The 27,351-nt window shown below is 54.7% G+C and overlaps 7 protein-coding genes across 17 annotated transcripts; 1 reads left to right on the top strand and 6 right to left on the bottom strand.

Annotated features, from left to right (window-relative positions):
* Positions 1-140: 140 nt before the first annotated feature.
* On the bottom strand, positions 141-5,252 carry rfwd3 (ring finger and WD repeat domain 3). 4 transcript variants are annotated; one of them, XM_037253186.1, is made up of 13 exons: positions 5,021-5,252; positions 3,259-3,506; positions 3,000-3,181; positions 2,853-2,902; positions 2,576-2,761; positions 2,424-2,515; positions 2,218-2,332; positions 1,933-2,146; positions 1,691-1,841; positions 1,439-1,615; positions 1,147-1,364; positions 729-943; positions 141-631 (listed from the first exon to the last, which is right to left on the bottom strand). In XM_037253186.1, the coding sequence occupies exons 2-13, from the start codon at positions 3,483-3,485 to the stop codon at positions 488-490; spliced, it is 1,971 nt and encodes a 656-aa protein (XP_037109081.1). In that variant the 5' UTR covers positions 3,486-3,506; positions 5,021-5,252; the 3' UTR covers positions 141-487. The 4 variants fall into 4 exon arrangements, with proteins under 4 accessions (XP_037109081.1, XP_037109078.1, XP_037109079.1 ...); XM_037253183.1 differs by having other exon boundaries at positions 2,976-3,181; positions 5,021-5,236; XM_037253184.1 differs by having other exon boundaries at positions 2,976-3,181; positions 3,259-3,494; positions 5,021-5,235.
* A 201-nt stretch (positions 5,253-5,453) lies between these two features.
* LOC119123861 lies at positions 5,454-7,610 on the bottom strand. Of its 2 annotated transcripts, XM_037253215.1 has the most exons (4): positions 7,471-7,610; positions 6,961-6,989; positions 6,058-6,754; positions 5,454-5,805 (listed from the first exon to the last, which is right to left on the bottom strand). In XM_037253215.1, exons 2-3 carry the CDS (start codon positions 6,985-6,987, stop codon positions 6,089-6,091), a joined length of 693 nt encoding a protein of 230 aa, XP_037109110.1. In that variant the 5' UTR covers positions 6,988-6,989; positions 7,471-7,610; the 3' UTR covers positions 5,454-5,805; positions 6,058-6,088. The 2 variants fall into 2 exon arrangements, with proteins under 2 accessions (XP_037109110.1, XP_037109109.1); XM_037253214.1 differs by having other exon boundaries at positions 5,454-6,754.
* A 134-nt stretch (positions 7,611-7,744) lies between these two features.
* Positions 7,745-12,235, bottom strand: LOC119123851 (BCL-6 corepressor-like protein 1). Of its 5 annotated transcripts, XM_037253195.1 has the most exons (5): positions 12,146-12,235; positions 11,573-11,622; positions 10,474-11,433; positions 8,320-8,374; positions 7,745-8,181 (listed from the first exon to the last, which is right to left on the bottom strand). In XM_037253195.1, the coding sequence occupies exons 2-5, from the start codon at positions 11,579-11,581 to the stop codon at positions 7,925-7,927; spliced, it is 1,281 nt and encodes a 426-aa protein (XP_037109090.1). In that variant the 5' UTR covers positions 11,582-11,622; positions 12,146-12,235; the 3' UTR covers positions 7,745-7,924. The 5 variants fall into 5 exon arrangements, with proteins under 5 accessions (XP_037109090.1, XP_037109089.1, XP_037109092.1 ...); XM_037253194.1 differs by having other exon boundaries at positions 7,745-8,374; XM_037253197.1 differs by lacking the exon at positions 8,320-8,374 and having other exon boundaries at positions 7,745-8,233; positions 10,477-11,433.
* A 179-nt stretch (positions 12,236-12,414) lies between these two features.
* tmed6 (transmembrane p24 trafficking protein 6) lies at positions 12,415-13,712 on the bottom strand. Its single transcript, XM_037253212.1, has 4 exons — positions 13,462-13,712; positions 13,267-13,393; positions 12,837-13,000; positions 12,415-12,730 (listed from the first exon to the last, which is right to left on the bottom strand). Exons 1-4 carry the CDS (start codon positions 13,675-13,677, stop codon positions 12,497-12,499), a joined length of 741 nt encoding a protein of 246 aa, XP_037109107.1. The 5' UTR covers positions 13,678-13,712; the 3' UTR covers positions 12,415-12,496.
* A 282-nt stretch (positions 13,713-13,994) lies between these two features.
* ankrd27 (ankyrin repeat domain 27 (VPS9 domain)) lies at positions 13,995-22,177 on the bottom strand. 3 transcript variants are annotated; one of them, XM_037253167.1, is made up of 28 exons: positions 21,876-22,177; positions 20,374-20,496; positions 20,149-20,259; positions 19,753-20,079; positions 19,618-19,677; positions 19,154-19,207; positions 19,015-19,080; positions 18,875-18,951; positions 18,661-18,782; positions 18,516-18,594; positions 18,328-18,460; positions 18,163-18,246; positions 17,977-18,098; positions 17,734-17,816; positions 17,547-17,662; positions 17,320-17,412; positions 17,056-17,253; positions 16,953-16,997; positions 16,747-16,872; positions 16,621-16,665; positions 16,413-16,520; positions 16,126-16,320; positions 15,939-16,058; positions 15,704-15,877; positions 15,479-15,572; positions 15,349-15,412; positions 15,227-15,287; positions 13,995-15,014 (listed from the first exon to the last, which is right to left on the bottom strand). In XM_037253167.1, exons 2-28 carry the CDS (start codon positions 20,473-20,475, stop codon positions 14,346-14,348), a joined length of 3,528 nt encoding a protein of 1,175 aa, XP_037109062.1. In that variant the 5' UTR covers positions 20,476-20,496; positions 21,876-22,177; the 3' UTR covers positions 13,995-14,345. The 3 variants fall into 3 exon arrangements, with proteins under 3 accessions (XP_037109062.1, XP_037109065.1, XP_037109064.1); XM_037253170.1 differs by having other exon boundaries at positions 17,983-18,098; XM_037253169.1 differs by having other exon boundaries at positions 19,154-19,204.
* A 499-nt stretch (positions 22,178-22,676) lies between these two features.
* On the bottom strand, positions 22,677-25,374 carry znf277 (zinc finger protein 277). Its single transcript, XM_037253200.1, has 12 exons — positions 25,301-25,374; positions 24,694-24,916; positions 24,500-24,588; positions 24,351-24,433; positions 24,165-24,256; positions 23,987-24,097; positions 23,777-23,909; positions 23,653-23,720; positions 23,473-23,569; positions 23,342-23,384; positions 23,050-23,224; positions 22,677-22,964 (listed from the first exon to the last, which is right to left on the bottom strand). Exons 1-12 carry the CDS (start codon positions 25,326-25,328, stop codon positions 22,784-22,786), a joined length of 1,323 nt encoding a protein of 440 aa, XP_037109095.1. The 5' UTR covers positions 25,329-25,374; the 3' UTR covers positions 22,677-22,783.
* Positions 25,300-27,344, top strand: immp2l (inner mitochondrial membrane peptidase subunit 2). Its single transcript, XM_037253218.1, has 7 exons — positions 25,300-25,431; positions 25,500-25,579; positions 26,131-26,294; positions 26,377-26,480; positions 26,550-26,615; positions 26,718-26,820; positions 26,947-27,344. Exons 3-7 carry the CDS (start codon positions 26,160-26,162, stop codon positions 27,070-27,072), a joined length of 534 nt encoding a protein of 177 aa, XP_037109113.1. The 5' UTR covers positions 25,300-25,431; positions 25,500-25,579; positions 26,131-26,159; the 3' UTR covers positions 27,073-27,344.
* Positions 27,345-27,351: the final 7 nt, after the last annotated feature.

Genomic DNA, 27,351 nt, shown 5'->3' with positions numbered 1-27,351 from the left:
AACGAGAACTTGCATGGCTGTTTGAGCATGGCGGGCTTTACTCATAGAAGACCCAAAAGCTTAAAAAAAAAAGCTCAAAAGCATTTTTGTTTTTTGTAATGCATATAAAATTGCATTTTATAAAAAGCTTGGACAGACAGTTCAGACTAAAAAAGATGGGTTTTATTCACTTGAGAAACAGAAATGAAATAACGAGTAGAAAACAAACAGCGGTCATCATAGTGTGCATCGTTCACAAAGGGAGCATTTTCGGCTCGTGAGCCGAAATTGGCTCGATTGGGAATCTTGGTGGACGCAAGCGCGGCCTCTTGCACGAACCGCCGGTGCCGAGTTCAAGGCCGCTCTAACATCCGAGGCTTGCGCTCAAAGACGCCGAAACCTTCCTCCCTTGCAACAGAACGTTCCCAACGTGCCTAAAGGGGCCTTTGAACACAGCATGATGAACAAATTCTACCCGGCGCCACCATTGAGCGTCCATCCGGTCTTTTCACTTCCACTTGTAGAGCTTGAGTATCTTCTCCGTCAGCGTGCCCAGGAAGTGCTCGCCGTTGACGGCAAACGGCGAGATGTCCAGCACGGGCAGGTCGGACGGAAGGTTCTGGAGAAGAGCGCCGCTGGACGCCTCCCACACCTCAACGGCGGCACGCAAAAACAAAAAAGCCATCAGATGGGCGCTCGCAAACACCTACTCGGAAAGACCGCGTGAATTTGCATGTCGCGGGACCTACCATGGTGGAATGCGTGGCCTCGTTTCCAGCGCACACCAGCGCTCCGCTTCCGTGCGGGCTGGCAAAGACGGCGTTCTTGGTGAGCAGTTTGCAGGACGGGCCTACGCTGAAGGTCTGCACGGGTGAGCAGGAGCAGCCGGGCGGCTCGCCAGCGTCCCGCTGCGGCGTCCGGGTCAGCGCCATCAGGACGCAGCGCACCGTCGGGTGGAGGCGGCCTGCGTGCTCAAAACAAGCGCGGCTGACTTTGGATGTTACTGCTGGTCCGAGTTTGGGTCCGAACCCTGAACCCTCGTTGGTTTTGCGTGGCTGACTTTGGACGTTACTGCTAGTCCGAGTAACGTTTACTGCTAAACCCTCGTTGGTTTTGCGTGATGACGCCAACGAGCGAGTTCCATATCAACTGCCGGCGGCGTCTCACCGGCTCGGTACGTGACCAGGCAATGTCGGCTCTCCGTCTCCACCTGGATGCCGGTGCAACCTCCCGCCTCCAGCGGCAGACTGTGCGGCTTGTACGTGTTCTCGTCCAGCTGCTCCCAGAAGACGCCGCCCTCCAGCGTGCCGGCGATTAGCCCGCCGCACGGGAACGCGCTGGACGCCGCCGCGCGGGGGACGTAGCACAGCGACACCACCGGGGCCCTCAAACAACAAGTCGGAGACAACGTTGGGCTCGGTTTGGGCAAAGCGGGAGCCGGAGAAAACGCCTCCCTCACCGAGAGCGCAGCGGCTGGAGCTCCTGCACGTGGGTGCTGGTGTCTCTGATGTCGTAGAGCAGTACCGAGCCGTTGTTGAGGCCCGCGTAGACGTAGTTGGGCTTGTCCAAGCACCAGCAGCAGCTCCACACCGGCTTGCCCGCGTTGTACGTCTGCACCACCGCGTTGCTCGGCATGCTGCAAACACCCGAAGTGAGCCTCGCCAGCGGGGAAATGCCAGCAGGGGGCGCCGTCGCCACCATGACGCCTCACCTGGTGATCTTGAGGGTGCTGTCCAGTGAGGCGGACAGCAGCAGCCCGTCGTTCTGCCGGTTGAAGCTCAAGGCTCGGATGTGCGCGCTGTGGATGGGAACGTACTGGCTGTGCCTGGAGTTGTACAGGCTCACCTTCTTCACGCCCCAGCCTGCCGCCGCGTTCACACGCAAAGACGTCACGAGGAATGACATGCGGCGGGGGGAGGAGAAATCAAGGCGGCGGTGGCGGCGAGGGCCCACCGGGTAGGAGCACGGCGCGCGCCGAGGGCTGCGAGACCAGCAGGCAGTTGAGCGATTCGCAGTGGGCCAGAACTCGACAGCCTCCGTTGGCGGACACCAGCACGGCCTCGGAGTAATTGTACGGCGCCGTCAGGTGGGAGCTGGACGAGGACGAGGCGGGGACGGCGGCAGAGGTGGCGGCGCCACCGCCTTGAGCCGTCTGACTTCGGATCTTCTGCCAGACAAAAAAAGAATAAGGCGCGCGCCGAAGACCGGCCGTTGACTCTGGAAACAGGAAGTCGATACCTGCAGCTCCTGTTGAGCTTGACCGTACTTGGTGGTGATCATCTGAAGCTTGAGTTTGCACTGGGCCGATTCTAACTCGGCCTTCCTCCGTAGAGACTGCTCCTGTTCAAGAGCCCTGCACACAAGAGAGGGAGGGAGGGAGGGAGGGAGGGAGGTGGGGTGAGTGCGCAAAATGGGGCTGACTGGCGGGCAGGCGGACGTTGGACCTCTTGAGGCTCTCGTGGTGGCTGTTGTCCACGGCTTTCAACTTGGGCGTGTAGAGCATCACGATATCCGAGCGCTTGGCCTTCTTGTTGCACTGATGAGACAGGCAAGAGCGAGTGAGGCCGCAAGTGAAAACGTGTGAGATGGGACCTACCTGCGGACATTTGGCGGCGGCGCGCTGCGAGGCCAACCACTTCTGAATGCAGGTGAAGCCGAAGAGATGTCCGCAGCGCAGAGCGGACACGCGGTGGTCGCCCACCGCCGTCCAGGCCTCAAAGCAGATGCTGCACGTGTTGCCGTCGCCCTCCTCGCTTTGGAACGTTGGAACGGCGGGGGGCGGCTGTAAGCAGACGGCGACGTTTAGGACGGGAAAACAACTTTCAACCAGGGCTGCCATCCATTCATCAGCTAGCCGAAGCTCGGTATGCTACCTGTGCTGCGGGAGCTCCGTCGTCTCCTCCTTCTCTCGGGCCGTCTGCGGCTGAAGGCGAGAAGAAGACTTAAAGGGAAAGCACGCCCGAGACGCCGCGTTCGGATCAGAAAGCGGCACCTACCGGTATCGGGGGGCGCATTCTCACCAGGGCCGTCGAGACGCGGGTGAGCTGGAGGGGCCGGGGCCACCCCGCCGGGCTCTTCTTCGTCAGACTCGCTCGCCTCGGTGCTGCTGGACGGCCGGGCGGCGGGTGCTCGCAGCACAAAGTTGGGGAAGCCTCTAGGGGGCGTGGCCGTCTGGCTGGAGTAGTGCACCCGGATGGCGTGCCTAGATGGAGGCGGCCGCTCATAATCAACCATTTGGCGTCTGAGAAATGCACGAGGACAGACGGACGACAGACTTACCGAAGCCGCCTCCGCACGGGCGAGGACTGTGTCGCGGCGCTCCCTTGGCCCGCCCTCCTCTGACTGAAGGCCCAGGTGGCTGGAAGTGTGAGCGGGACCGCCACTCGGGCCTCCCCCTCGCCACCCGCGTCGTCTTCCTCGTCCACTTCCGTGCTGCTGCCAGAGTCGGACATGATGGAGGGAGCGGCGGCGGCGGCAGCGCTGCCCTGGAGGGGGTCTAACTCCATTGCTTCTATCTGATGAGGACACTGATGATGATGATGGAACTTTATTCATCCCACAGCGGGGAAATGTACTTGTCACAGCAGCTCATCATGTCAGCGACACATTTGCGCCAATTTATACTGGGCCAAAACTCATGGATCGTCAAGGAGGCAGATAACGGACATTTGGATTATTAGCAGTGAAAGCAAAAACGTTGGCATCCGTTTTTGGAGTAATACAAGCTCCAACACTTAGTTGAAATGCTTGTTTGATGAAAACAGCTTGGAGATTTGGCCGTTGTTTCACTCTGATCTGGAACCTTCTTACCAGTTGAATCCAGTCTCACACGGCCAGTGCAGACTCGCGACTCGAATTGGAATGTGGCTGCGATTGGATTCAAAACAAACAAGCAAGCAAGCCAGCAAGCGTTTCGATTAGAGATGCACCGATCCGATATCTGGATCGGATATCAACAAAATTGATGGATCGGGTATCGGAAAATGCAGCCGATCCTTTCCTTAATCTATTGGGATGCGGGCTACGTCATACGTCAGCAGCATGTGTGCCGCGGGACGCGGGCTACGTCATACGTCAGCAGCACGTGTGCCGCATGCCACGAGAGTTTTCTAAACAAACGCAAACATGGAGCGAACGAAAGAGTCAGCTGTGTGGAGGTACTTTAAACTGAACACGCCAACTAGCTCGACGGCAGTTTGTAATGTCCGCAAAGCTAATGTTGCCAGGGGTGGTGGTAGTACTGCCAGTTAAAGTACTAGTACTAAGCGGAGCTTGTTTTCAGGGAGCACTTCTCATTGCTGCTTAAATGAGCATTTCAACAGGTCATGAGTGATGTGGAACGGCACCTAATGTTTACATGTTTACTATTTATTTTAATATTTGGTTACTGTGTGCTTGATCACCCTTTCTATATTTGCCCAGTGCAGTTTCAGCTGCAACATTTGTATTTTTTTTTTTTAAAGAAGTTTGTATCCTAATTTACTTGAATTTAAATGCTAATACACTTTATTGCTGCTGTTGCACAATTTTTGTTGCAAATAAATAGTTCATTGCATGAATCTGCTTTATCTTGTTACATTTTGTCTTAGGAATGAACTGTGTAGTCATGCCTGATGCCATTGCCTTTAGTCTTTTCTGTTCCACATGTAGAGGTATGTAGCTTGTTAAGTCAACCATAATATCGGATCGGTATCGGGTATCGACCGATACGCAAACTCACGGTATCGGTATTGAAACTGAAAAAGTCGGATCGGTGCATCTCTAGTTTCGATTAGACGAGGACTCTTCAATCGTGGTCCTCGGGGGTCCTGTGTCATGCATGTTGTCTTCCTGCTGTGTCATGCATGTTGTCTTCCTGCTGTGTCATGCATGTTGTCTTCCTGCTGCAACATGCGCCCCTGCCACGGAACCGCAACGCGCTTCGTGGTACCTCCAAGTTACATGACGAGCCGCTCAACTTCCGAACTCGTAGTTATCAAGTACAGCTCACTGCTAGCCGCTAGCCACCTGCAGCTAAACCGCGACTGATTCTTCTTCTTACCGGTGCAGAAGTCGACGTTCGCCGGGGCCGTCCAGCTCACGGCCCGCGGGAGTCGCTGGTGGTCGGAGCGGACTCTGGAGCGCGCCGGAGTCCAAGGCAAAAGCGATAAAAGTGGCCGCACTCAAACGCTTGTGAGATTCTCCCGGGCTCCTTTGCCGCGCATTTCCGGTTACGTCATCAACAAAGATCGCTTGCGCCGCTACGAAGCGAGATGAGTCGCTTAGCGAGCTATGTTGTCTAAAGCCAGGATTTTCAGTCCAAACTCACCATGTTGGAGGTGTAAAAGAATGCTTCTACAAATTAGCCGGTCTTGTGCACGTTTCCCGATAATAAGCAATATATGACCTTGCGTGATGAACTGTCACAAAAAGCGCCAATTTTGTTTCCCAATGTTGATTCCCCAGGCTTACACTCATAGAAATCAAAGACACCATCAGAGATTCCAAAAATCAAGTGCTTCAGACATTTGATCTCTACACATCAACACTTTGACACCTTTCAAATGAAAGACACGTTTGCAACTCAAAAACACAAGAAAGACGTTTGAAGGAGGAAGCCTCACAAACAAACACACTGGCTCAGCCAAACAAATAAAGAACCAATCTTTGTTTTCCTTGCTCAACGACGGACAAAACGCAACAACCTCAAAGACACACCAGCATGCAATGTTGGCCCCTCACAGAGATGCCCACTCGGATCCTATTTTAGCAACAGCAAAGACTGAGAAAAGGAAGAACATCAAAACAGTAAAGAGCACAAAAGTGAGTCACCAAATGAAATGTCAGGTATGTCAAAGAAAGCACCCAGCATGGCACACGTCCAATGCCCAATTGTGCCGAATCAGACTCGCCCCAACACAAAAACACGTGATCACCTTTTGTCTCTTAAGGACTTAATTGCACCATCAAAAAGACTTTGCTCAAGGCAAAGAGAAGGGCGGAGGTGAGAAGATTTGCAGCTGACTTGGAAGAGGATACAGCAAAAGGGGGGCGCGTGCGCGCGCACGCGCATTGGCCTTGGACTTCCACAGGGAGGAGAGAAAAAAAAAATACGTTGAGGACCAGCACATTAGAAATAGTGTGGGTCAAAGGTACACCCACGCGGTGCTAAGGAGCCACTCATCAAGAACGCCGTCGGCATTGAGGTGTAACGTCGTGCCAGGTTGAGGGTAACGCGAGTGGGGGGACGGTTGGAGCTGATGACGGTGGAGCACACCATGCTGACGGGGGGCCGCTCCAGAACCATCAGAGGGGGACGCACCGCCACGGCGTGGCGGAACACGGGGACGGAGCGACGCGACGACGTGGCCGAGGTGAACGCAACCCACCCGACATCTGCGCTTTCTTTGCCGCGCAACCCGGAGGACCGGAGGTTGCTGCTCTCCAGCGCCGCCGACAGCTCCTGCACAGCCTCACTCAGCTTCCAGCTGATTTCCTGGAGCTTGGACCCATCCGAGCTGGTCTTGAGGAAGCCCGCCACGGAATTGGCTGTGGAGACTTTGCTTGTGAAGTCCCTGGCATTGGACAGACAACGACCCACGTCCACGAGGGCCATCCGGATTTCGGGCGTGGCCATCTCGGGCCGCCGCTTGACTGCCAGCACCATCTCCTCCAAAAGCCTCACCTGCTTGTAGACCTGCAGAAAGCCAGCCCTGTGGGAGCTGGGCCTCGCCACCACATTGGACAGCTCCTTGCACAAGTCCAAGATGAACGCGACATCTCCCAGCAGCACCTCCTGACACATATGTGAATTTGGTCGCTTCAAAGACGCACACTACTGAAGTTTCACACACTAAACATTGAACACCTACCTCCAAGAAACACTGAGACAATGAAACACACTCAAAGTGTGAAAGGTTTGACACCAGAAATAATACTTTTCCCACACCAAAGACTCAGTTTGACACGCACGTATGAAAGTCCAATATATTGTGTACTCACATTGTCTTCTTCCCATTGCCAAGACATGCCTGAAATATCAAGCAAGTCTAATTTCATGTATGTAAATTGAGAACAAGGAAATGTGTGGTGTATCCATTAAAAGTCGCACAATTTAACAAACACACAAACAATCTGTTGGATTGGGGAGCCGGATGCGCCTTGGCAAGGCCCAAAGAGGACAAACAAGACAAAAAGCAGACACAACAGAAACGTGGAGAAAGTCGCAGGCAAAACATAAGCAAAAGAGGCACCGAAAGGGGCCAGCAACAACCCAAAAACCCAAAACTGACCCCAAAGTTTGTTTCTTATGCCAATCAAGAGTGCCGAGTGAAGCTAGCCTGCTAACAAAGCTAACATGCTAACAAAGCCATAACAAAGCCCACAGAGGGCCAAGATTTAACAGCAGAAGCCCCAATGGTTCTAACCACAACAAACTCACAGCTCAATTAAAAAACAAAAACAAAAAAAAAACATTATTTTGGTTGACTATTCAAGTCAAAAAGAAGTTACCTTATTTCTTGCGTGGCCAACAAGGAGCACAAAGCCAGCTGAAGGAACCTGTCTGACCAAGTCACTAAAGTTAAAAAAAAAAATTGCTAACAAGTAAACAGGTTAGACAACTTTGTACGTGTTGACGCCTTGATTGGGCAGAGGCGAGGAGCGCTCTGAGGCCCGGATCTCTTTCTTCGGCACGCTATCCAAAATGCACAAAGTAATGGAGATCGTGAACGCCCATTCAAATGAGCAAGGAGAAAAGATATTCATGGAAAGCAGCAACAATGCGTTGATTGGATTTGGTTTTATTGCATAAGAAGTATTGCACATGGAGTACCTAAGTGTGCTTGGTCAACTTTGCACAATTTCTCTTCTGCCAACAGGCCAAACGTTTGAGAAGCGTCAGTCCACGCGGCGTATCATTGAAGTAAGAGTTGCGCAAAACGTTGCCGCTCATATGACTTTATGACTAGGGGTCTAGCTCCCAGGGGTTGTCTTGTTGCACCGAGGCTAAAGCTCGTGTCAGCTTGAGGAAGTCTCGATAGTTGTTGTTGTAGTTTGTGGCGGTGTTCATCGTGTTGTTGGGGCGCTGCTGGTACGCCATCGCCATAGGATTGAAGCTCATCCCAGAAGGTGTGGGCGCATAGGAGTAGGGGAAGCTGGGGACGGGGGGGGACACCATGGGGGACACCATCTGGACGGGAGACATCATGGGCATGGGGGACACCATGGGGGACACCATCTGGACAGGTGACATCATGGGCATGGGGGACACCATGTGGACGGGAGACATCATGGGCATGGGGGACACCATGGGCCTGGGGGTCATCATGGGCATGGGGGACATCATGGGCCTGGGGGACATCATGGGCATGGGGGACATCATGGGCCTGGGGGACATCATGGGCATGGGGGACACCATGGGGACCGGTGACATCAGAGTGGGTTCCGCGAAGGAGGGTGGCATGTGGATGGGTGACTGCCTGGAGCTGTATGTCGTGGAACCCTGTGCCTCGAGTAAGGCGCTAGTGCTAGTAGGTGACACTGGTACGGGTGCCTTGCTCTCTGACAATTTGGCCAGAGGTGTACCGGGCTCCTCGGTCTCCTTGCCAAGAAGCGGCTTGACCCTGTTCACGGAGGACAATAGCATCTTGGTGACAAATGTCGTAGAATCTTGGGCCGCGCCGCCGTCCAAGGCGCCCGGACCCTCGTCGGCGTCGCCTGAAGCCTCGGCACCGCCCGGACCCTCGTTGGCTTGGGTCACCTGCAGGACGGGCTTGTGATGGAGGGGTTCGAGGCTCTGGGCCTTGATCGCCCTGTGTTCCGCCATGATGTTCCTCAGGCCCTCCCTGAGGGTGTCGCCGTGGCTGATCTGCAGAGCCATGGACAGCATCTGCAGGTCTTGGCTCAGCTTCTGACCGACTTCCTGGAACTTGGACTCGTTGATGCTGGAGTTTAACACCTTGGACACGACGTTGGTTTTGGAAAGTTTCCTCATGAGTTCGGTGGCGTCCTCCAGACTGCGGGTCAGCTCGATCAGGGCGGTTCTGACATTGGGCGAGACGCTGTCGGGCCGCTGCCTGATGCTCAGCACCATCATCTCCAAGCTGCGCACGCGGTCGGCCACTTGCTGGCACAGGGCCTTGTTGGACTTGGCCGTCTGCCCCATTTTGTTCAGCTCGCAGCACAAACCCAAGATAGGTTCCACCAACTGTTGACAAACCCAATCACACATGAAATACTGTGAAGAGCTTGCTGGGCAAGCACGCGATGGATAGGACTTGCAACCCTGAAGTGAAATGATGACGCATGCAAATGAAAATCAGCCATGTTGTGTGCTTGCACTTACCTCCATGTTGATTGGCGACTCTGTCTCTTTAATTCTTTACTTGTTTCCTGGAACGTCAAAGTCAAACGTCACCATTTTGTTTTTAATACACATTTCACATTCAATGAAATCTTTCATGGCCTTTGCGAAGTCTTGAAGACCCGGTCACTTGTACGTCACGGTATCGTGTGTGATATCTTGGCATTCGATATATGAACCAAAGTGTTTATCAAAAGAAAGACCCAATGATTGTCACACACACACATCTGGGTGTGGTGGAATTTGGCTCTGCATTTAACCCATCCATCCCCGAAGGGAGCAGTGAGCAGCAGCAGTGCCGCGCCCGGGAATCATTTGGTGATCTAATTCCAAATATTCAACTTGGCTCATATTTCCCAAAAGGGACACATTTCCTTTAGCAAGACTGTGTTTCATCCCGCCACAAAACAAGTGCTCAGCCTTGATGAAAGATCTTGCCCCAGCCCCTAATTCCCTCGTTCCGTTGAGTTCCGTGAGTCACGCGTGCTGCGCACCGTGTTGCCGAAATAAATATTAGCGGGATCAATTGAAAAGAAATTCAACGAGGGTCGGTAAATAAGCGAAAGTCACCTGATTTGTCGTCCCGTCCGACGCAGTGGCTGCTGGCATCAGAATGCAAGCCAGCGCTCGTCGTGCTGATGTTTGTCGCCAACGTCAACCTGTCCGACAGCATTTCTACCTCGCATCGAAAGTGAAACCAAGTTGCTTTTTGACCTCTTGGCTTTCAAAGAAAGAACAAATATTGACGGGAAGCAGCAACAGTGTGTTGAGTGGATTTGGTTTTATTGCTTAAGAAGTATTGCACATGGAGTACCTAAGTGTGCTTGGTCATCTTTGCACAATTTCTCCTCTGCCAACAGGCCAAAGTTTTGAGAAGCGCCAGTCCACGCGGCGTATCATTGAGCTCACTTATAGTAAATGTTGCACGAAATGTTGCCGCTCCTATGATTTTGTGGCCGGGAGCGTGGCTGCCCCGGGGCGAAAGCTTGTGCCAGAATGAGGGCGTGTTGAGTGGGGGCATGGTTGTAGCTTATGGAGGTGTTCACCGTGGTGTTGGGGCGCTGCTGGTACGCCATCGCCATAGGACTGAAGCTCATCCCAGAAGGTGTGGGCGCATAGGAGTAGGGGAAGCTGGAGACGTGGGGGGACACCATGTGGACGGGTGACATCATGGGCATGGGGGACACCATGGGCATGGGGGACATCATTGGCCTGGGGGACACCATGGGCATGGGTGACACCATGGGCATGGGGGACACCATGGGCATGGGGGACACCATGGGCCTGGGGACCGGTGACATCAGAGTGGGTTCTGGCATGTGGATGGGTGGCTGCCCGGAGCTGTACGACGTGGAACCGTGTGCCGGGGCGCCCTGTGACTTTGGGGCAGGTACCTTGGTCTCGGGTGAGGCGCTAGCGAGTATCATGCGAGTAGGTGACGCGGGTACGGGCGCCTTGCTCTCTGACAATTTGGCCAGAGGTGCACCGGGCTCCTCGGTCACTTTGCCATCAGGCGGCTTGTTCACGGAAGACAATAGTATCTTGGCGACAAGTGCCGTCGAATCCTGGGCCGCGCCGCCATCCGAGGCGCCTGGATCCTCGTTGCCGCCCGAACCCTCGTCGGCGTCCCAACGCTGGTCGGCTTGGCTCACCCGCAGGACGGGCTTGCGACGGAGGGGTGCGAGGCTTTGGGCCGCGGTCGCCCTGTGTTCCGCCACGATGGTCCTCAGGCCCTCCCTGAGGGTGTCGCCGTGGCTGATCTGCAGAGCCATGGACAGCACCTGTATGTCTTGGTTCAGCTTCTGACCGACTTCCTGGAACTTGGACTCGTTGCTGCTGGAGTTTAGCACCTTGACCAAGGCGTTGGCTTTGGAAACTTTGCCCATGAGCTCGGTGGCGTCCTTCAGACTGTGGGCCAGGTCGATCAGGGCGCTTTTGACATCGGGCGAGACGCTGTCGGGCCGCTGCTTGATGCTCAGCACCATCTTCTCCAAGGTGCGCACGCGGTCGGCCACTTGCTGGCACAGGGATTTGTTGGACTTGGCCGTCTGCACCATTTTGTACACCTCGCCGCACAAACCCAAGATGTATTCGGCGCTTCCCAACAACACCTGACAAACCCAATCACACATGAAATACTGTGAAGAGCTTGCTGGGCAAGCGCGCGATGGATAGGACTTGCAACTCTGAAGTGAAATGATGACGCATGCAAATGAAAGTCAACCAGCCATGTTTTGTACTGGTACTTACGTCCGCCATGTCGCTTGGTGACTCAGTCTCCTTAATTCTTTACAAGTTTCCTGGAACGACAAAGTCAAACGTCACCATTTTTTTACATCCAATGAAATCTTTAATGGCATTGGCGAAGTCTTGTAACTGGAAGAACCGGTCACTTGTTCGTCACGGTACTGTTTGTGATATCTTTGCATTCGATATATGAATCGAAGCGTTTATCCAAATATTCAACTTGGCTTATATTTCCCAAAATGGACACATTTCCTTTAGCAAGACTGTGTTTCATCACATCCGCCCGCCCGCCACAAAACAAGTGCTCAGCCTGGATGACAAATCTTGCCCAAGCCCCTAATTCCCTCGTTCCGTGAGTCACACGTGCTGACCACCGTGTTGCCGAAATAAAAATGAGCGGGATCAATTGAAAAGAAATTCAACAAGGGTCGGTAAATAAAACAAATGCTCAGCCGTGAAGAAAAATCTTCCCCAAGCCCCTAATACCCTCGTTCCGTTGTCAGATTTATGAATTTGCATCCTTTTCATGTTCATTTCCCCAAATGAGGTACGATTGGGCAAATAAGCGAAAGTCACCTGATTTGTGGTCCCATCCGACGCAGTGGCTGCTGGCGTCAAAATGCAAGCGCAGCGCTCGTCGTGCTGATGTTTGTTGCCAGCTTCGACCTGTCCGACAGCATTCCTATCTCGCATGAAACCAAGTTGCACGTGGAACGGGTACAATTTATTTAACATCACAATACATAACAGAAGCGGTCATCACGGTAATTGCATGCGTCGGTTTCACAAATTCATTGTGCCTTCTGCCACCTCGTGGAAGTCATGGTTATTACACGCCCGAACAATTCTAGTAACTAAGGATTTAGTTAAAAATCGATGAAAACGGGATCGAAGTGATGAAGGCTCCTGTTGGCAAGCAAGCAGCACTCAGCATGCGCGCGGCTCGCCGTCGCCGTGGCGGCGCTCCGCGAAGAGGCTCTTGAGGAAACGCAGCTGCAGATATCCGGCCAGCACGATGAGAAGGGCCAGGGCGGCCGAGCAGTGGCCCACGCGCCGCCGCTTGGACGCCAGCAGGAAGTCGTCGGCGCCGCGGCGCATGCGTCCAGCGTTGTAGTGGCGGAACATGTGGAAGGCGGCGTTCTCCACGCGCCGGGCCGACGCCTGAAAGCAAAGCAAAGCAAAGCAAAGCAGCTCTCGATCGTCCGCAGCAGCCACCGCTTTCCTTTCATCCCTCCCTCCCACAAGTACGTCGTTTAGGACGGCAGACCTCGATGATGCTCAGCGTGTCATTGAGCTTCTTGGCGTTATCTTGTAGTTGGTGGTGTTGTTGTTGTTTGGGGGGCGCGTGATCGTAGTAAACGCCAAAGCTGAGGGACACCTGCATGCTGCCGAAGCGGTTGTGGAAGTTGCTCAAACACATCTGGTAGAAACCTGAAACACGCACACGTACGTCCACAGGCGCAAACACGGTCATGCCAAAGAACACAAACGTGAAAACAAACAACATACACGTGCATCGAAACATGCGTGTAAGCTTTTTCAAGAGTATTTTGACGCCCCCTTCGGGCCAGTGTGTGTTCTGCAAGTTTTGGGTGATTGTCGTGTGGCGTGGAAAATGATGCTCATCCCACCCAATTCAAATCATGTCGGAGCCGCTTGTTTTGGAGTGTGTGTGTGTGTGTCTTTGTTGCGCGCACCGGTCTCGCTGGCGTCCAAGTCAATTTGCCCATTGGCGTCATCCACGGTGGAAAGCAGGAGGCCGCCGGGAGCGTTGACGGTAACCGAGAGGTGGCGGTCGTGGCCCACGCCCGTCACCCACTGCACCTGAACGCACCGGCACAAAAAAATGTGTCGTACCAGGCAGGCTTGCAGCGGCGTTCCAGTCATCTCACCATGAAGTTGAGGTAGAACTTCTCCCCGTGGTGAGCAAAGTGCCAGAAGCAGTCCATCCCGGCGCCGGGCAGAACCACCGAGAAGTCGTACTGGTCGGCGCCCCAGAACAGCTCCTGGTCCGCCATGTTGGGTCGGAGGCCGCTCAGGGGTCCCCCGCGGGCCCCCGAGCCCCAAAACAAGGCCACCAGGAACCAGCCGAGCGCGTGCCGCATCATGTCCCACTGATGCCGCCCGAGCGAGGGCCCACTTGTCCACCGCGTCACAAATCATTAACCGGCTGGGAAGGCCGACCGGCCCGACAGCCGCTGCGTCGCGATAACAGCCACGCTTTCATCTACTTCTACTCGCGAGTGCCAAAGGAACAGAGTAGAAATACTTTGAAAGGCCAACTTTTGTCTGAGAGCTTTTCATACACACAAAAAGGTCATCCGATTATTTCGATTCCTCGCTTCAGACCTCCGGACGACAATGGGATTGTAGTCCTATGAAAATCCCTGTCAGAAGGTGAGAAGAAGCCTGACAAAAAAAAATGTGGCATGCAAGATGAGTTTTAATTTCAGTCCAAGCATGATGTACAAAGTTAATAAAAGACGGACGGAAAGTAGTTGAAGTGCAGAGAAGTTATTCAATGCAAAAAATGCACTTTTGACAGTCTCTGCATTTTGCTGATTTACCACCACTGCAGAATTGGCTGAAGGAGCAGGATCCCTTTTTGACCTCTTGGCTTTCAGCGCCCCCTCCCCTCTGGTGTGGAGAAGATGATGGAGCAGTGGACGCAATTTCCTGTTTGCGGACGTCTTTTTTTCCCACCGCCAGCTGAAGCGCGCGCACCCGGCTTTCCAACGGATGAGCTGTCCTCGGCACTCGACGGGAGTTGGCAGCGTCAGCCCACCCTGGGGTCACCGGAGATGTCGTCGATAGGGGAGTGGGCCGCACGAGGGCTGTCGTCTTGGATGTGGGATGTTTCAGCGGAGTTGTTTTTGTCACAGGGAAGAAGCAGCGTGTCACAAGGCAGCCTTGTGTCTTTGGTGTCGGCCACGTCACTACAAATGGGCGTGTCCCTGGAAATGGGCGTGGCTCCGATGTGGGCACTTGAATGGGGCATATCCTGAGTGCGCGACATGTCACATGAATTGCGTTTTCCACCAGCGAGACTGGTGGCAGACGTGTCACCAGAAATGGCCGCCGTGTCCCCAGCATTGGCGTGTCGCGGCGGGCTTGCGGGTAAACGTGAAGTGACGTCACCGTCGTCTGACGACCGTTCCGTCACGGAGTCGCGCGGCGTCTGTCTGTCTGACGCCGGCGACGATGTCATCACAAAGGCGAGCGCCGCGGGGCTTCGGCGCATGGCGTCGTCGTCGTCGTGGCGACGTCTGGTCCAAACGCGCACGTCCATCGGCGGCTCCGGGGCTTCCTCTCCCGAGTCCAGCGTGTGCCAACGGGTCAGGCCCCGCCCTCTCGTGCAAGGGGTGCCGTCGGGGCTCGCCGACGAGGCGGTGGCGTCCGCCGTGCCGCCGCGCCGCAGCCGCGGCCTCCTCGCATCGGGACTCACCTGCACACGCAAAGACATGCTTACGTGCTGGGGTTGGGGGCGTTGTCATCACAATAACGTCAAAACTCATTTCCATGAGCCCATCTCTGGCGCTTCACCTACGTTAGCATTTAGCTAGACAACGTTTTGGTGGACTTGCATATGTGGGCATTGAAGTGACAAGAGTAATACTTTGAGCTTGCATGGCAAATTGACAGGAAGACAACGCGGACCTGCTCGGGTGCAGCCGAGCGCCCGGTTGGACTGCCGGACGTTTTCTTCATCTGCTGAATCCTGCGCACAAAAGAACGTCAAAACGGATGAGGAAGGTGGCGATGAGGACGAGGGCGACAACCTGCCGGCGGCCGACTTTTGGCGGGCGGGATCGTTGAGTCTCAGACACTGAACGAAGGAGTGAGCTGCAAAAAAGGAGGGAAAACGTCACCGGGTTGACTGAACGTAGCCGAGCCAGAGGTCACGCTTACCCAGAGTGCCTTTGGGCACGGAGAGAAGTTTGATGGGCTCGTCATCCGGGGGGAGTCCCGACGCTTTCTGCAGCGATCGCACGATCTCGGCGTTCTGAAGCCCAGCCAAAAGAGAGACGGTGACGCGTCAGTGGGAACGTCATTTCGATTTCTTTGTGTGTCTTGGCATGTGAAGAAATTGACAATAAAGCAGACTTTGACTCAGCGGGGCACGGCGGGGTTCACCTTTCCGCCTCGCTGATACGCGGCGTCCAGAGGCGTCCTGTGTTTCTTGTTGCGCAGGTGCGGGGAGGCTCCGGCCTTCAGCAGGACATCCGCCAGGGCCCGGTGGCCGGCCCGCACTGCGCAGTGCAGCGCCGTGTTGCCCTGCCGGTTGCGCACGTTCACCAGCGCCTCGCTCTAAACAAAAAGGAGCGGCGTCCGTGTGCGCGCCTCTCTACGGGTTGACGTCCGCACTCACCTGTATGAGTGTGGCGGCGGTGTCCAGGTTGCCGTGGAGACAGGCGCGTATCAAAGCCGTGTTGCCGTACTGGTCCTTCTTGTTGAGCTTGGCGTTGCACTCCAGCAGGAACTTCACCACCTGGACAGGCCAGCGTGCGCGCGCGCGTCACAAGCGTGGTGGCGGACGGCCGTCGGCGCCCGCCCACCTGCAGGTGGTTGTTCTGGCTGGCCAGGTGAAGCGGCGTGGCCTTGCGCTCGGTGCGCGCCTCGACGTCGGCGCCGTGGCGGACCAGAAGCGCCGTCAGCTCGGCGTGGCCGTACATGCAGGCGACGTGGAGCGGCGTCACGCCGTCCGCGTTGGCGCTACGCACGCACAAGGCGCCGCATGGGACCGCACGCGCCTGATAACGACGACAACGCACGCACACTGACGTCAACATTGGACAAAAACGCTTCAATTTGATCGGAAGGTACACCCGACCGAGCCAGCCACCTTGTGAGCCGGCGCGCACGTGGCACATTGACACAGAGGATGACACAGCGATGCCTCGGCCGCCGCGCCCGCCTCTTCCTCGTCTGTCCACTCCAACAGGTAGCGCACCTGAAACACGCACAGAAATGCAACCTCAGAAAAAAAGAAAGCAAAAACAGAGAGACAATGACAAAAGAGTTATAGTGTGTGTGTGTGTGTGGGGGGGAACCATTTGCACGTCTCCGTCCGCCACAGCCCGCAGCAGCTTCTCCACCTGTCAAGCACACACACACACACACGCTCAGCAGCGAAAGGAAAGGCGCTCGGTCGGCGGCGGCGGCGGCGCGGGCGTTACCTGGCCATGTCGCACCGACGCTCTCTCGGGCGGGAGCTCGCGGCCCGGCGAGGACGACGCGCCGCTTGACGTGGACGAGCGCCGGCCGCTGCGCTCCGAGCTGGCAGCAGGAACTCGCACGGGAGGCTGAGGGAGGGGAGGGGCAAAGACGGACGTCGTTAAAAAAAAGAACAAGGCGGTGGCGGCGGCGGACGCGGCGTCCTCACATGAGCGCAGCGCTGCCCCTCGTCCCTCCGCAGCAACGCCAGCACCTGCGCGGCCAAAAAAGCAGGTCAGACGGCGAGCCGCCGAGATTCGTCCCGCACGGACCTTGGAGTTGAGGGCGCAGTGGGCGGGCGTGTGCGCTTTGTTGTTGAGCGCGTGCACGCTGGCGCCGTTCTCCAGCAGCACGTGGACGATGGATTCGTAGCCCCAGCGAGACGCCACGTGCAGCGCCGTGTCGCCTTTGTCGTTGGCCAGGTCCAGGCTGCACCTCTGGAAGTCGTAGTAGACCAGCGCCTTCACGCACTGACAAAAAGCACATGGTGATATCGCGGCAAGACTGCTCCACGTGTCGGATTTTGGTCAACTCACGTCCTCGTGTCCGTACATGCAGGCCAAGTGCAGCGGTGTGTTGCCGTTGTTGTCCTGAGCGTCCGCATCCGCCTTGTAATGCAACAGCAGCAGCTACGCACAAGCAAAGATGCATTTGCAGTGGCGTGTGCGCACCCTCACGGGGTCTGCAAACGATGGCTCGGGTGCTCCTCCTCAGAATAAGCAACAGCAAATGATGCATGCGGTGGCGGCGCGTCCAAACGTACCGCCGCTCCTTGGTATCCCTTTTGACACGCCAAGTGCAGCGGTGTGAGCGTGTGGTAATCGGTGGCGTTGACCGGTGCTCCTTTGGATACCAGAAGGTCAATCAGCTGCGCCTGACCTACACACAAGCAAGGCAGCCACGTTGCTAATGCCCACGGGCGAGAAAGTCGCGCGCGCCTTCCTGCTGACCGCAGACGGCGGCCACGTGCAGCGGCGTGTAGCCTCGCTCGTCTCTGGAGGACGCCGTGACGACGGACGGGTCGTTCAGCTTCCTGCAATCACCAACAAAAGCGATGCGCCGTCAACTTCGATATTTGGCTTGGGGATGAAATTGACTGCAGTACCCCTGAAAACCACGGGGGGGGGGGCAGAGTATTTTCTGCGCCTTCATTCATCATTCAGCGAGACACTGCAGGAGAAACAAAGTCTGACCCGGACAGTTGGAGGTCGCAGAGGTCACAGGAGCACAAAGGGTGACACGGCCGCACGTCTTCTTCGCTCTCGCCTTCGCTCAGCAGACGCTCCACCTCCGCCTCGTTCCCGTCTGCCACGTGCTGCGCATGCAAACGCGCGTGAGTGGCGAGCGAGGACAGGTCAAAGGTCCCGCCCGGCGCTGACCTCCAACAAACGGCTGATGGGCGTGGAGGCGCTGGCCAGATCCACCTTCATTTGCACCTTGTTGTTGGCATGGCCGTGGCAATCCTGAGCACACGACACGACACGCGTGCATTTGTCAGCGTCGGCGGGCTAGGCGCGGTGGGCTAGGCGCGGCGGGCTACGCACGGAGAGCGTGTGGTGCAGCCTCCCCAGGCTGATGTACTGGACGGCCGCCTCGAAGGTGCTCAGACAATAGCTCAGCTCGTCTTTGCTGGACTGACAGAAGCAGAAGTTCCTCATGTAGCTTAGGTTGGCCATCCTGCAAACACACACAAGTCAGTAGCCTGCACGCGCGTGCGTGTGTCGGGTCTCACCAGTTGGGGATTTCCATCTTGACCAGCAGATAGAGGATGATGGACAGCAGGTCATCGGCGCACACGGCTTCCACACTGGCTGCAAAACACGCACACGCAATGAGTGGAAAGTCAGCTTGAGGTTGGCGCGGCGTGGCGTGGCTACCTGCCGAGGACGCCGTGCGGGTGGCGGTCAAGGCCACCTTGCGCAGGCAAAGCAGCTTGAGGAGCGGCGACGTCTGCTGGTTGAGTTGACCCAGCTCCCGTTTGGCGCGAGACAAGTTGATGCTGACGGCGCAGAAGACACGAGTCAGCGCCTGTTAGCATTTGTTAGCACGTAGCATTTGTTCGCCAGTGTACGTGCCGCCGAATCATTTCACCTGAAATGCGCTTTGACGCCGACGTCTTTGTGCTGAAGCTCTTGAAGACTTCTGGTGGTCTTGTTGAAGGCGGCGTCCTGCAAGCAAGGACAAGGCGTCAGTCAGGCGGCCGTCTCGGAGCGGCGCCGGGCTCCGCCCACCTGTCCGGCTTCCAACGTCGACACCAGGTTGAAGATCAGCGAGTGGGTGGCGTGATGCACGTACACCTGAGCAAAGCGGAGCGCCGGCGTGTTAGTTGGCGGCGGCGGCGGCAGTGCATGCGCGTTTTGCCGTCCTTACCTCCACGGCTTGTTTCACCAGACTGGTTTGCAGCTCCTGCTTGGCCGACACCTTCTGAACACAGCACGACAGCCTCGTGATTGACAGGTCATCGGAACGCGGCCGGAGCTTTGTCAACGTTTCCTGTCGTGGGTTACGCATTTGCCCTCCTTTTGCATGGAAACGATATTTTCCAGAACATGCGGTAAACGGTCAAGCCTTTCCGCATCCCGTCATCGGGTTGGCGATGGCTCGATGGCAACTCTAATTGGCGGGCATTGCGTAAAACATCACGGGAACCTCGGCGGCCGAGATCCCGTTTGGATCCGCGTGACCTCAGTGACAAAATCCGATAAGATGATGACAAAGCTTCACATGATTTTGATCAAAAGCAGAGCGTAACTGGTTTGCGGTTGCCATAGCAACGGAGATGACGACCGTCACCACGAGTTCACTTTTTTTTTTTTTCCTTTTTCCATACTCACTGGCCGAGCGTCCCGCAGCACACACTGAAGGCAGCGTGTGTACAAGCCGTGGGTGGAGTCCTAGCAACACACAAAGGAGTGACGTGACGCATCCGTGCGGCCCAAAAGCGCAAGCGGGTCGCGAGCGCGTCCTACTATGTGGTGCCGGAGTCCCTTTCGCTCGTGCTGCTTGAAGGCCAGAGAGAAGTTTGCGATGAGTTTGTCCAGCTTGTGGCTGTGGCGGCCCAGGAACACTTTGACGTCTTCTAGGCTCCTGAGGTGGTAAGTGGCGCTGGGCGCCCTCGCCGGCGGGCCCGACTCCGCCTCCTCCGCCGCCGCTGCCTCCACCGGCCCGGAGATGCACAGGACGCTGTAGCTCTCCTCCTTGGCGTTGTAGAAGGTTTCCTCAAACAGGATGGGGAGCGAGACCGGGGGCGCCGGGTCAGATCCCAACAGGACCCGCCTGTCCTGGATCCGGACCTCCTGCGAGGAAAGATGCGGAGGATGAAGACGGGATTTCTTTTCTTTTGTCCGTGATAGAAAAAGGCCAACCTTTCCGTCTGCCGTCTGGTATCCGTCTTCCACGGGGTGCAGCACGTAGCTGTCAAAGTGAAGTTCCGACACGACGCTACCCTCGAGACTTTCGCAGCACGGGACCAGAACCTGCGCAAGTCAGCAGCAAGCGGTTTGCTTTACGGCTACAAACATGCTAACGGACGTCGCTAGCTGGCACCGTTAGGGCAGTTAGAGAAAAAAATGATTGGGTTAAGTCCTTACGATGCCGTGCAGCCGGGCCACGCGCTCGCACAGGTCCGGCCGGAGCTTCTCCAGCGCCACGAAGAAGGCGTTCTTGGCGATGTTCTCGTCGTACAGCGCCATGGGGTGCTGCAATTGCGCCACCTGCGGGACCAAACCGGCGCACGTTGGCAGGACGAGGGAGCCATCGCACCCGCTTGCTAACATTTAGGGTAGCGACGACGTAACGAGCATAAATTCAAAAGTCAACCTGAGGCTCATTTCATAACAAAAAGCCGCAAACTTGCCGCACACAAAGAAAAGCAACGAGTTTGAGCGCAGGTCTCGGCAACGTAAAGAGGAAGCGGCAAATGGGAAGTCAACCAAAGTGAGAGTTGACGACTGCCCTGCCCTGCCCTGCCCTGCCCTGCCCTGCACTCACCTCCTCAGCTGTCAGCTTCATGGTGTCGCTAGCACGCACGCACACGCACGCACGCTCGCTCGGCGTGGCAACTGAGGGTGCTTACTGGGCGCCTCAGTTAGGACCAAAGTGAGGAATGAGATCACGTGACGCCAGCGCCGGCCCTTGTGACCCCCCCGGCAGGAATGTGTCCCGACCCCTCGTGACGGGATGCGCTCGCACAAACCGTGACATCAGCCAACATCACGTGACCGCTTGATGACCTCACCGTTGAGGCCTTTAAATTTACCGTGTGAATTATTATTTTGTACCCCCTTATATTTGAAATAGCAAGTCAATTTTGCTTTTTGTGCCATTTGAAACATAATGTAAACGCATGAAAAGTGCCATTTCCCATGCATGAATGTGGAAGTGGCAACTTCACGCTTTGCCTTCTGCGATGTCACTGCTTGGGAAATTCAGCGGGCGCTAGATTCAAACCGCAGATGATATATTCTGGAGTGAATTTTGTGATTTAACTGCTGTATCCCTCGGTTCTAAATAAATGGAGTTCCTGAAGTCTCAATCTCAGTTTTCATCCCCCCTTTGTTTGTTTGTTTGTTTGTTTTGAAAAATTGCTTACTGGGCCTGAGTCATCTAAACATTTGATGACAAACATAAAGTCTAAAAATCAACCTTAGAACCTTTTTGACTATGAAGTATTTCGTCACCTAATAATATGCATATCTATGAAGCGTGGGAGAAAATGACATCAACAACTCATAACAAAATGTAGCTGTCAAACCAAAATACGACACGGTGGTAGTCCCACTTGAGCAACATTTGGTGCTATTTTTATTTCCAGGTCTTTTCTTTGATTTGCTTGTCTATCCCAAGAGAATGGAGCTGGTCGAGAGCGAGCTCAAAGGGTGAACTCCAAGTTGGAGATGTTTGTTGTGGACTGCTGTGACTCAGCCAATCCGAACCGGGCCCGGAAGTGGCCACAATTAGCTTCATCAGCTCAGCGGCTAACAACAAAAGAGCCGTCGTTTGCTTCCGGCTAAGGGCGACGACGTCTCACGTTCGCTTAAGCCGGAAGACGAGCGACTGAAGACAGAAAAGAGGCAACGTTGTTGTTGGTCACCTTTCGTCGACGCGTCCTGAGTTCCTCGGCTGCTCATCCGGTGGCGGCGGCGGCGGCGGCGGCGGCGGCAGCGTCTCGCACAGTCGCAGGCTCGTCACTCGCCCGTCCGACCGGCTCGCAGCTCCGTTAGCCGATGTGCTCAGTGGCAGCTAGCAAGTCGCACAAAGACAATGCCGTCACGCTGGCTGACAGCCATTGTCCTAAGACCAAAAGCGAAACCATGTTCGTACGAAACGCAAAGCTTCATCCAAGTGAGCTGAGGAGCACTTGACGCTCCTCGACCAGCTCTGACGAGATGGGCAAACAGCACACTCTATCGGCTTGCGTGTGTACTGCAGGCTATCCCGCTCGTCTTGTGCAAGTTGAATCATCAATAATAAAAGTGTTTTCAAAACGAAAAGTCGTGACTATCCAGACGTCAACGTCTTCTGAATATAGTAAAACTAACAGTTGGAATTGTCACTTTTCGCACAAGATATCCGAACTCATCCTCAAATATGTGCAGCGGCATGTTGCCGTGGGCAATGACGTCACTCCTGTGAGTCATGGGAGAGGGCTTACTGTAATGCAGCAATCCACTAAACGTTGATTTTGCCTCAAAACAAATGAGGAGACATGCTCATTTTAAATTTAAGCATGTCATCACCAATTGATCACGTTATAACATGACATTGAACTTTGAAGAAAGTGTTATTCATGTGTGGCCGGCCGCAATACGTTTCCATCCATAGTCCATCTTTCTGTTAAATGTCAATAAGGCCACAACTAAATCACTTTCCTGCGCGCACCATCAAGAGCCAATTGGAGACAAATATAAACCCATTTATTGTTATGGCAAATAATCTGAGACATGATGTCATCAAAAAGTGCCCAGCAGAGTGGAGTCCGGTGCGAAAGGTTGCTGAGGTTCACGTGGCGTTTTTCAGCAGCTTCCTGAGGACGCTGTTCTCCTTGACCAGCTCGGCGTCCAACACGTCCTCGGCGATGACGGGGACGCCGTCTTCCCCGGCTCGCCCGTCGCTGTCCTCGCCGTCGCTGTCGGGAAGCGCGCACAGCAGGGCGTCGTTCTCATAGGTGGGGAAGTAGTACCTGACGTAACAGATAGACGTCACTTCCTGAAAAGACGAACGAGGAAGCGGAGTTGCGAGTCCAAGTGTTGACTTTTGAAACTCACTGCGGTTGGTTCCAGGCGCAGGCGGGCGGCAGCGCCATGGCGTGCCGTCGCTCCCGCAGATGGCGTAGGACGTCGCCTCTGCAGCCAAACTTACCCTGGCAGGCGTGGCAGCGGTTCTGATGGATCTGGCGGCGGATGAAGTTGAGCAGCTTGACCTGCTGGTAGAAGCTCAGCTCTGAAAAAGGAGCAGCGCACATATCAGACGGCGCGTGGCGGACGGACGGCGCGTGGCGGACGGCGCGTGGCGGACGGCGCGTGGCGGACGGCGCGTGGCGGACGGCGGCCAACTCACTGAGCTCCGCCCTCAGATGCTGGAGATCAAAATCGTGGGCCCCCTGGAACAACAGACAAGCAGCGCCCAAATTGTCGGTGCCTCGAGCCGTCGAGTCCAAAACTCAAAGAAATTCCCGCCTGTTTGGCTACCTTCATGTGAGCGTAGATTTCGTCCATGGTGTCGCGCCGATAATCGCAGAACAAGCAGACGGCCGTCATGGGACAAGCGCGCCAGTCGGACCAGTCGCTGGCGAGAAGCAAACAGAAGGCGGTCAGACGGACGCCCCGAAGCGAGCGCCCTCGCCGCGCCACGCCGACTCGTCCGCTCACTCGTCCTTGTCGTCCGGCAGCTCGCGGTCGTCCTCGGCCTGCAGTTCCTCCCACGTCTTGCCCAGCTCCTGCCGGCGGGTTAGGGTTAGGGGGAGCAACGAGGCGCCCGGACGCTAGCGCCTACCAGGTAGTTGATGATGTAGAATCGGTCATATTGGCGGTTGGTGGCGTTGATGCGGCGGTGCGCTTTCTTCCTCATGTGATCCTTCAGCGTCATCTTGTCCTTGAACGTCTTCTCGCAGTACAAACACTGCAGGCTGCCGCGAGGGGACAATGACACCGTCAACGCGACGCCGTCTTTCAAAGGAAGCGGAAGAGCGGCGTGCGGACCGACTTGTCCACTTTGCTCTGCAGCGTGTCCAGAAGCTCCTCGCAGTAGACAATGTTGTCGGGAAGCCCGATGCTGAAGGCGTGCTCGCGGGCCATGTGGTTCAGGAGCTCCGACCTGAAAAGCAGGTCCGATTCCCTTTGAGGTTTAGTTTGACGGTCTGATGCGTCGTCTGACGTCTGACCTGTTCCCGGTGAACTCATCGTTGCAAAACATGCACACTCGGCGGAAGCTGCGATCTTCTCGCTCCTTCTGCTGCTGCTCCAGCACCTCCTCCTGGGGATGCAAACGAGGAGAAATCATCAGGCGCTTCCCATTGGAAGCCCACCATCAACCACAGAAGAGCCCAAAAACGTTGCGTGGTTCTCACCAGCCGTCTCTGCTGGAGCTTCTCGCGCAGGGCGCGGTCTTCCGGAAGGACGTCGCACAGCAGGAAGTAAAGCTCCTGTTTCTCTGGACGGTCACCGGACGTTCATGTGATGTCATGTGTCACACACGCAAACACCTTTGCGCACTCACCGACTGGCCCGGTGGAGTTGGTCTTGATCTCACTGCAGAAATCAGTGACGGGCTGCTCCAAGAATCGGCCTTTCCAGTACAGCAGGTACCTGCGCACAACACGTTTCAACAAGAGTAAAGATACACATAGAGATTTTCACGTGAGAGTAAAGATACACAAAGTGATTTTCACGCGAGGCTTGCCTGTGACTCACTTTGGGAGGTCTGCAATGAGTTTGACATCAGCGATGACCAACTTGTGCTGCAGTAGTAGATGTTTGAGGAAGACGTCCTTCTGCATCACTGGAAGTGTCTCTGGGCAGAAGAGACACGCCAGCGTCTGTGCACCGCCGCAGGGTGGATGGCAGTCGGGATCGCCGGGATCGGCAGCGTCAGGCTGCTCTGGGAAACACAGCGGCTCCAGGATGTGGTCCATGCCTGACACCGACCACATGTTAGGAGGAAAAACATTTTACCCGTGACACTTCCGATTTGTTCCTCTCTATTATAGGAATTCATTTCACTTCACAAAGAAAGCTGCCCACATTTGCTATTGTTTACACAAAGTATAATAATATAATCCAAAAGTATGATCAGAACAAATTGCTCTTTGTCCATCGAGCTAATTTTGGAAACGCTCAAAAGTTAGCTTGTTCTACCACGATTAAGCAGCTAAAGCCGGTAAAAACGGAAGCGTTGGAGATGTCACTGATGGTTTTATTTGACAACCATCTCATGAGTTGGCTTCTTTCAAAGAGCCCCGGAAAGAATCGGAAAAGAAGCTTAAAATGGCGTGAAATTAATTTCAAAAGTTGATCATACCATCATCGCCACTGTCGCGAGTTGCCATCTTACTACATCACATGACCAAAACAGCAGATTTGACCAATCACAGGCCACACGACGCCCATGATTTATGACGTCAGCGGTTGCCATGTTCAATAAAATAAACGGTATGTTTCAAATAATGTTTTGTTTTCCGTATGAATACATCTTGTGATTTTTTTTTCTTTCGAAATAGTGCGAGGTTGAAGAGGTCGTCAGGCTTTAGGACTTCGGAGTGACTTCCCCTGCGGCATCAGGAAAGTGAAGCTCATGCTGGTGAGTGTGTTAGCATGAGCATAGTTTATTTAGCTCAGTACATGCTCACTTGTCCTTGGTTTTCTTTTGCTGTCAAAGGTGACGTCGCGGCAAGGAAAGTGAAATAACCTCTGCGCCGTTCTTTGATTATGTTTCATATCCTTAGAGGCTCTCAATAGTCACGTGGCTAGCTGTTAGCTCCTTTTTTCAGGATGTTGTGGTCAAACAGTCAGTTATTAAAAAAGCGTTTTTTGTGTACTGCAAATTAAGTGCCAAAATATTAATTTGGTAAGGAATAATGATAAGTAATTATTCAAATTGTGTGAATTAAAAGCGGGTTGAGGGTTTACAAGTAGCATATGAATATTTGAAGGAAAATGAGCTTTCTTTTACAAACTTAAAATCTGCAGCAATGATTTCTTTCCTTTGCACTATTCCTACTTCCATTTCCACCTATTCATACAACAAATACAATTCTGAATTATGTATATAGTACACGACAGCTAAAAGAGAAATGACTTCATTCCATTTTTCTTTCGTCATGCATGTCATTTTCTGTGCCGGCCCCCCAGCTTGCTGTCTCCCGCCTGTCCAGGTGAGCATGGCTCAGGGGGCCGCAAGGGGGCGGCGCTACCTGCGCGCCTTTGTGAGCGGCTTCTTTGTGGCCGTGCCCGTCACCGTCACCGTCCTGGACCGCTTGGCGTACGTGGCCAAAGTAGAGGGCGCCTCCATGCAGGTGACCACACCCACCCTTTCATAAAAACAACCAAAATATGTGAGAGAAAATGGACACGAATGCGCACGTGTTTGTATTGCAGCCCTTCCTAAACCCAGAAGGAGCGTCCGAGTGTGACGTGGTCCTACTGAATCGCTGGAGTGTCAGGAAGTACCACGTCCAGAGAGGAGACATTGTGTCCATCTTGTGAGTCCCCTCCGAACGTGATGATGCTGTGTCAGCCTACGGTGAATGGCTGGCTGCGTGTCCTCTCAGGTCACCCAGGAACCCGGAGCAGAAGATCATCAAGCGTGTCATCGGCCTGGAGGGAGACTTCATCAGGTCATTGCTTCCTTTCCTCTCTTGAAACATGCTCAGCTAGTTTGCATTGTTAATCCGAAAGAATACCATTTGACCATGCTGACGGACTTTGTTTCGGCGCAGGACTCTGAGCTACAAGAAGCGACACGTGTGCGTTCCCGACGGCCACCTGTGGATTGAGGGCGACCACCACGGTCACAGTCTGGATAGCAACACCTTTGGCCCGGTAAGCAAAAGCACCACACCAAGCCTCCTGTTAGATTGCGGGTCAAACTAAAGTCAGTCCAATGGGAATTAGGATGGCGCTCCGTACTAATAGTTTTTGTTTGGTTTTGCCTTGTGCCGTGGCAAGGTGTCGCTGGCGCTCCTCCACGGCCGCGCGTCTCACATCGTTTGGCCACCGGGCCGCTGGCAGCGGATCCGAGCCCACCTCCCGCCAAACCGAGCGCCGCTCGTCACCCGCGACGATGACGAGTGAAGGCATCGTGGATGAGGCGTCGGCTTTGAGCGCTTCCTGCTGGCGGGAGGCTCTGTGGTCGCCGTGACAATCAAGTTGTCATCATTTGCTGCAAGCGGACCGCCTGAGCGTCTACTCGTTTCTTTCTTCGAGGGAGAAATTTTTTCTTGCCTTGCCATAAGAAGTAACTTTGATGTGTTACGATGGCATTTAATCAGCATCACTTCCATCCAATTTTTAGACCTTCGACCTCACTTATTGACAATAAATCAAGTTGACATGATGATCACTCATTGGGTC

The sequence above is a fragment of the Syngnathus acus genome, chromosome 6, assembly GCF_901709675.1.
Source record: "Syngnathus acus chromosome 6, fSynAcu1.2, whole genome shotgun sequence".
In the NCBI taxonomy this organism is placed as follows: Eukaryota; Metazoa; Chordata; class Actinopteri; order Syngnathiformes; family Syngnathidae; genus Syngnathus; species Syngnathus acus.
The sequence above is the reverse complement of the archived record's forward strand: the minus strand, read 5'-3'. Positions and strand labels throughout refer to the sequence as shown.

Excerpts from the sequence above, each read along its gene's own strand:
- ankrd27 (XM_037253167.1), bottom strand. The coding sequence starts at position 20,475 with ATGGCGCTGTACGACGAGAACATCGCCAAGAACGCCTTCTTCGTGGCG. Across the intron at positions 18,247-18,327 it reads GGCTGCACCACACGCTCTCC|GATTGCCACGGCCATGCCAA; the intron begins GTGCGTAGCCCG and ends TCGTGTGCTCAG. Across the intron at positions 15,573-15,703 it reads CGTATCAGCGAGGCGGAAAG|AACGCCGAGATCGTGCGATC; the intron begins GTGAACCCCGCC and ends GCTGGGCTTCAG.
- rfwd3 (XM_037253183.1), bottom strand. The coding sequence starts at position 3,485 with ATGGAGTTAGACCCCCTCCAGGGCAGCGCTGCCGCCGCCGCCGCTCCC. Across the intron at positions 2,903-2,975 it reads GAATGCGCCCCCCGATACCG|CCGCAGACGGCCCGAGAGAA; the intron begins GTAGGTGCCGCT and ends TCTCGCCTTCAG. Across the intron at positions 944-1,146 it reads CCTGGTCACGTACCGAGCCG|GCCGCCTCCACCCGACGGTG; the intron begins GTGAGACGCCGC and ends TTGAGCACGCAG.
- LOC119123851 (XM_037253194.1), bottom strand. Across the intron at positions 8,375-10,473 it reads TGATGTCACCCGTCCACATG|GTGTCCCCCATGCCCATGAT; the intron begins GTGTCCCCCCAC and ends CCGGTCCCCATG.
- immp2l (XM_037253218.1), top strand. The coding sequence starts at position 26,160 with ATGGCTCAGGGGGCCGCAAGGGGGCGGCGCTACCTGCGCGCCTTTGTG. Across the intron at positions 26,295-26,376 it reads TAGAGGGCGCCTCCATGCAG|CCCTTCCTAAACCCAGAAGG; the intron begins GTGACCACACCC and ends TTTGTATTGCAG. Across the intron at positions 26,481-26,549 it reads GGAGACATTGTGTCCATCTT|GTCACCCAGGAACCCGGAGC; the intron begins GTGAGTCCCCTC and ends GTGTCCTCTCAG.
- LOC119123861 (XM_037253214.1), bottom strand. The coding sequence starts at position 6,987 with ATGTCTTGGCAATGGGAAGAAGACAAT. Across the intron at positions 6,755-6,960 it reads GGCAATGGGAAGAAGACAAT|GAGGTGCTGCTGGGAGATGT; the intron begins GTGAGTACACAA and ends CATATGTGTCAG.
- znf277 (XM_037253200.1), bottom strand. The coding sequence starts at position 25,328 with ATGGCAACTCGCGACAGTGGCGATGATG. Across the intron at positions 23,721-23,776 it reads TCTACATCATCAACTACCTG|GAGCTGGGCAAGACGTGGGA; the intron begins GTAGGCGCTAGC and ends ACCCGCCGGCAG. Across the intron at positions 23,225-23,341 it reads GCATCTGAGGGCGGAGCTCA|AGCTGAGCTTCTACCAGCAG; the intron begins GTGAGTTGGCCG and ends CTCCTTTTTCAG.
- tmed6 (XM_037253212.1), bottom strand. The coding sequence starts at position 13,677 with ATGATGCGGCACGCGCTCGGCTGGTTCCTGGTGGCCTTGTTTTGGGGC. Across the intron at positions 13,394-13,461 it reads AGTTCTACCTCAACTTCATG|GTGCAGTGGGTGACGGGCGT; the intron begins GTGAGATGACTG and ends CGGTGCGTTCAG. Across the intron at positions 13,001-13,266 it reads CTTGGACGCCAGCGAGACCG|GTTTCTACCAGATGTGTTTG; the intron begins GTGCGCGCAACA and ends TGCGTGTTTCAG.